The sequence below is a fragment of the Gracilinanus agilis genome, chromosome 1 (genome assembly GCF_016433145.1).
Source record: "Gracilinanus agilis isolate LMUSP501 chromosome 1, AgileGrace, whole genome shotgun sequence".
Taxonomy (NCBI): Eukaryota; Metazoa; Chordata; class Mammalia; order Didelphimorphia; family Didelphidae; genus Gracilinanus; species Gracilinanus agilis.
The window spans coordinates 161,818,448-161,824,797 of record NC_058130.1 but is presented as its reverse complement, the minus strand read 5'-3'; the positions used below and the strand labels follow the sequence as shown (position 1 = coordinate 161,824,797).

At 37.6% G+C, this 6,350-nt stretch overlaps 1 protein-coding gene across 1 annotated transcript in view; it reads left to right on the top strand.

The window, feature by feature from the left end:
• Positions 1–6,036, top strand: part of UBQLN1 (ubiquilin 1) — a 63,368-nt gene extending 57,332 nt beyond the window's left edge. The window contains exon 9 of the mRNA XM_044678048.1: positions 5,885–6,036. Within this exon, the coding sequence (XP_044533983.1) occupies positions 5,885–6,036 (152 nt within the window). The remainder of the gene's footprint in view (positions 1–5,884) is intronic.
• The last annotated feature ends 314 nt before the right edge of the window (positions 6,037–6,350 follow it).

The following is a 6,350-nucleotide window of genomic DNA, read 5'->3' as shown; positions in this document are numbered from 1 at the left end:
CCCCCCCCCCCCCCCCCCGGAGATAACATTTCCATGTAAAAGCAAAATTTAAAATCCTTAAAACAATTTTTTTTTTTGGTGTTTCCCTCCATCTCCTTTCCCTTAAGAGTAAGCAAACTGATATAGGTTATACATATATGATGATGCAGAACATTTCCACACTGGTCATGTTATGAAAGAAAGATACATATTAGAAAAAACATAAACTAAAAAATTCATTCAGACTCTGGTTCTTTTTTGGAGATGGACAACAGTTTTCATCATGAGTCCTTTGGAATCGTCTTGGATCATAGTAACTGCTGAAAATAGCTACCCAGTCACTGTTGATCATGGTACAACATTGCTGTCATTGTGTACAATGTTCTTCCTGTTCTGCTCACTCTACTTTGTATCAGTTCATATAAATCTAGGGAAAACCTAACAATTAGGACTGTGTCAAAAAGTGAACCGGGATGCCCCCGGGAGATTTTGGGTTCTCCTGCACCGTGTGTCTGCCGGGAAAGATGGGTCTGTCTTACTGGGGGACAACATGGTGCGGAGATTTGTTTTAGGGGTCTGTAAATGTAAATTCCGACAACCCGAGGCCACGAGAGGGCAGAGTTTGCTCATACTTCATTCTATCTCCTGAGATACTTGTGCTTTACTCTATTTGATGCTGCTGCTGCTGGTGTTTGTGATGATGATAATGATTTTACCTTATGACTTTGGGAAATGGATATCCACATCAGAAAACTCCAATTTTAGTCTCTCCTTGACAGTGAATTATTGCAGTCTTTCCTGATCCTCCTTAATGCTAGTATTCCTTCTAGTATTTTCTCTTCCTTTTTCCTCTCCCTTCTCTCTTCCCCTTTTCTATCCTTTCTCTCTCTTCCTTTCCTCTCTCTTGCTCTCTTTGTCTTTGTCTCCTCTCCTCTCCTCTCCTCTCCCTCTCTTTCTCTCTATCCTCTCTCATTGTCTTTCCCTCTCTCATACTTTTTTTTGCATATCACCTCCCCCATTAAATTATAAATTCTTTGAGATCAGGAACTTATCTTTCTTTGTATCCCAGGCATTTTGCATAGTGGCACATATTAAGCAATTCATAAATTATATTTTTGCATGTTGTCATGACCTTGCTTTAGTTGGAGAAATTATTATTAAGAATGGTGATGATATAAGATAGACTGTACATATATTATCATCTAATACATATTTCCATGTTTGTCATGTTGTGAAACAACACATTGCTTACACTAGAGAAAAACATGGAGGAAATATAGTGAAGAATCCAATCTTCATTTGGACTGGATCTGATACTTCTAGGGTGGTGGATATCCTTTTTCTTTTTTTTCTTTTTTTTAAAAATTTAAACATTTATTAATATTCATTTTTAACATGGTTACATGATTCATGCTCCTACTTTCCCCTTCACCCCCCGCTTTCCCCCCACCCATGGCCAATGCTCATTTCCACTAGTTTTGTCATGTGTCCTTGATCAAGACCAATTTCCAAATTGTTGGTAGTTGCATTGGTGTGGTAGTTTCGAGTCCACATCCTTAATCATGTCCACCCCGACCCATGTGTTCAAGCAGTTGTTTTTCTTATATGTTTCCTCTCCTGCAGTTCTTCCTCTGAATGTAGGTGGCATTCTTTACCATAAATCCCTCGGAATTGTCCTGGGTCATTGTATTGCTGCTGGTACAGATGCCCATTACATTCAATTTTACCATAGTATATCAGTCTCTGTGTACAATGTTCTGGCTCTGCTCCTTTCACTCTGCATCAATTCCTGGAGGTCTTTCCAGTTCACATGGAATTCCTCCAGTTTATTATTCCTTTTAGCACAATAGTATTCCATCACCTGCATATACCACAATTTGTTCAGCCATTCCCCAATTGAAGGACATACCCTCCTTTTCCAGTTTTTTGCCACCACAAAAAGCGCAGCTATAAATATTTTTGTACAAGTCTGTTTATCTATGATCTCTTTGGGGTACAAACCCAGCAATGGTATGGCTGGATCAAAGGGCAGGCAGTCTTTTATAGCCCTTTGGGCATAGTTCCAAATTGCCAGCCAGAATGGTTGGATCATTTCACAACTCCACCAGCAATGCATTAATGTCCTGATTTTGCCACATCCCCTCCAACATTCATTACTCTCCCCTTCTTTCATTTTAGCCAATCTGCTAGGTGTGAGGTGATACCTCAGAGTTGTTTTGATTTGCATTTCTCTAATTATTAGAGATTTGGAACACTTTCTCATGTGCTTATTGATACTTTTGATTTCTTTACCTGAAAATTGCCTATTCATGTCTCTTGCCCATTTATCAATTGGGGAATGGCTTGATTTTTTATACAATTGCTTTAACTCCTTGTATATTTGAGGGATTAGACCCCTGTCAGAGTTTTTCATTATAAAGATTTTTTCCCAATTTGTTGTTTCCCTTCTGATTTTGACTATTGTTTTTGTTTGTACAAAAACTTTTTAGTTTAATATAATCAAAACCATTTAATTTACATTTTGTAATTTTCTCTAACTCTTGCTTGGTTTTAAAGTCTTTCCTTTCCCAGAGATCTGACAAGTATACTATTCTGTGTTCACTTAACTTATTTATAGTTTCCCTCTTTATATTCAAGTCATTCACCCATTCTGAATTTATCTTGGTGTAGGGTGTGAGATGTTGATCTAAACCTAATCTCTCCCATATTGTTTTCCAAATTTCCCAGCAGTTTTTGTCAAATAGTGGATTCATGTCCCAAAAGTTGGGCTCTTTGGGTTTATCATACACTGTCTTGCTGATGTCATTTACACCAAGTCTATTCCACTGATCCTCCTCTCTATCTCTTAGCCAGTACCATATTGTTTTGATGACTGCTGCTTTATAGTATAGTTTAATATCTGGTACTGCTAGGCCCCCTTCCTTCACATTTTTTTTCATTATTTCCCTTGATATTCTTGATCTTTTGTTATTCCAAATGAAATTTGTTATAGTTTTTTCTAATTCAGTAAAGAAGTTTTTTGGTAGTTTGATTGGTATGGCACTAAATAGGTAAATTAATTTGGGTAGAATTGTCATTTTAATTATGTTAGCTCGTCCTACCCATGAGCAATCAATGGCTTTCCAATTGTTTAAATCCAGTTTTATTTGTTTGGAAAGTGTTTTGTAGTTGTTTTCATATAATTGCTGTGTTTGTTTTGGTAGATAGATTCCTAAGTAGTTTATATTGTCGAGGGTGATTTTAAATGGTGTTTCTCTTTCTACTTCTTGCTGCTCTAGTGTTGGAAATGTATAGAAATGCTGATGATTTAAGTGCATTTATTTTGTATCCTGCAACTTTGCTGAAGTTGTTGATTATTTCTATAAGCTTCTTAGTTGATTCTCTAGGATTTTTTAAGTAGACCATCATATCATCTGCAAAGAGTGATAGCTTAGTCTCCTCATTGCCTATTTTGATAACTTCAATTTCTTTTTCTTCCCTAATTGCTATTGCTAGTGTTTCTAGTACTATGTTTAATAATAGAGCTGATAATGGGCATCCTTGTTTTACTCCTGGTCTTATTGGGAAGGCTTCTAATTTATCCCCATTGCATATGATGTTTGTTGATGGTTTTAGGTATATACTGTTTATTATTTTTAGGAAAGGTCCTTCTATTCCTATACTTTTCAGTGTTTTCAATAGGAATGGATGCTGTATTTTGTCAAAGGCTTTTTCAGCATCTATTGAGATGATCATGTGATTTTTGTTTGTTAGACTGTTGATATGGTCAATTATGTAGATGGTTTTCCTAATGTTGAACCAACCTTGCATTCCTGGTATAAATCCCATCTGATCATGGTGGATGATCTTCTTAATTACTTGCTAGAGTCTCTTTGCTAGTATTCTATTTATCCTTTTTCTTAATGAGCCCTTTGGAATTATCCTGGATCCTTTTCCTTGTTGATAACAGTTAAGTCAATTCACAGTTGATCTTCATGCATTGTTATTACAACATTCTGGTTCTGCTCACTTAATATAAGCCTTTATAGTTTGTGTGTGTGTGTGTGTGTGTGTGTGTGTGATCATCTCATTTGTCATCTCAAGGAAAAATAGTATTTAATTACCATTATATATTACAACTTCTTCAGCCATTCCCCAATTGATTGATGTCCCTTTAGTTTCCAATTCTTTGCTACCATAAAAAGAGCTGCTTTATAAATATTTTAGAACATATAATTTCCTTTTTCTTTGATCACCTTAGGAAAAAACCTAATAGTGGTAATTATTGGGTCAAAAAGTATACATAAATGTTTATTTATGAATAAGAAATAATTCATAAGTTCATAAACAAGTATTGACTGAATGACTCACTTACCTAAGCCATTGTATTTTTGTTCCTGTTTCCTGAACTGAAAAAGAGCTATTGCAGATGGGGTTGGTGGTAGAGAAGAGGTACCTGACAAAAAAGTCTACGGCCTTTTTAGGGCAGTTGCCAGACTGCCCAGATACAGATGCAGGTGGGGTGTCATTGCTCAGATCCATTCTCCTGCTGGACCAGGAGCCACTGAGGGGCTTTAGGGAAGCTTTTATTCCTGTTGGCTTTGTTAACCCACAGAGAAAGATCCCAAGTTTTAAACAGTAACTCAGGATTCTGATTCGATAATGCCACTTTGGATCTTTGAGGGATCAGTGGGATTTGGGTCAGCACGGGTCTGAAATCTTGAAATTGTTTAAAAAAACCCAAAAGCTTCTCACCTACATCACAGAATACTAAAGGTTGAAGAAGAGTTCATCTGGTTCAGCCCCCTCATGTTACAGATGAAAAATAAGTGATTTACCCAAAGCTACATAAGCAAAGTTAGTTAGAGGCAAAGCTGGAGCTGGAACCCAGGTTCTCTGATACCCATCTTTCCTTGACCCCCATGTCTGCTACTTTTGGGGGAGGGGAGAGGAATAAAGGGGAGGAGGCTAGCAATAGGTATTTTTCTAAATGCTTTACAAATATTATCTCATTTGATCCTCATACCTGCAAGGCAGATGCTGTTATTATTCCCATTTTATACTTAAGGAAACTGAGGTTAATTAAGTAACTAGCTCAAGGTCAAAAGCTAATAAGTATCTGAGGCCATATTTGAATTTGGGTCTTCCTGACTCACAGTTTCAAGCTGTCACAATAGAAATGGTTTTAGGAAAAGTATTTGCAATGGTTTAATAAGCATTTGCTCTCTTTCTCTTCCTGCTTTCCCAGAAACACAGTTCTTATGTTATCCTGTGGTGGCAGTTGCTAGCACTACAGGAACTTTGCGGCATGACTTGCAAATGATAAGTTCCATTTTATCATTTCTGGTCAGGTGGTGGCTGTGGGTTGGGCTGATTTGGGTGTTGTTTTTCTCCCTCAAAATGAAGCATCAGCTGTAACTGATTAATTAGTAACCAATTAATAGTTACTAAACAATAGCATTTGTTTCAGCCCCAGATGATTCTTATTATCCACCTGTGATTTCATTTTCTCTTGAGAGTTTTCTCCCTTCCGCGTCAAAAGAAACATTTTCCCTTGTCCCTGATCATCATAGTATCAATGACTTGGAATTGGAAGGGATAAAGTTTTCTGGAGGTTTTAATTTAATTTTATGTTATTATATTTTTTAAATTTAATTAAAATTTTATTTTAGTTTTAGTTTTAAAAGATTAATTGATTAAATCTCTGATCAAGATCTCTAACTAGCCATCAGAGTTCCTGAACAGATGCCAAAAACTCGATCAGGGCCCCAAAGTTGTGATCGGAGCTGGAGCAGTCAGGCAGAGCTAGGCTGGGTCAGAGAGAGCACAGGCGTCAGTGGGAAGAGCCAGGCAGGAGAGCAGGGAGAACCAAGAAGCCTTCCTGGCCAGAAAGCCCATCTCTCTCCCTTCTGATCTCATCACCCAGGCCCTCCCCAGGACATCTGTGACTGGAGAATGGTCACACAGGAAGGCAACTCAGACCTCAGCCACAAGAAGAAGCAGGCTGCCAAGAAGCCCTCTTCCTGTGGCTGCCAGAATGGCTGCACAGCCTACGGCTGCCCAACATGGCCCCACTAGCTGATTTCACCATCTAATGAAGTTCTTGTTTACTAGATAAATAAGGGACCACCCCCGTGCTGTAAAAAAAAAAAATCTAAGCAAAAGAAGGGAGGTCTTAAGCCAGTTTCATAGACTCAGGGAGAATTGTTGAACTTTAAAATCAAACCTTTAAAGGAGGTATTAAAGAGAAAACTATTTCTCAAAAAAAAAAAAAAGGACAATTCAATATTAATTTTCCACATCCTTAAATTTTCAAATGAGAAAACAGTCCCAAAGAAGTTAAGTGACTTGTCCAAGGCCACACAAGTATTAAGTGGAGGAGGTGGGATTTG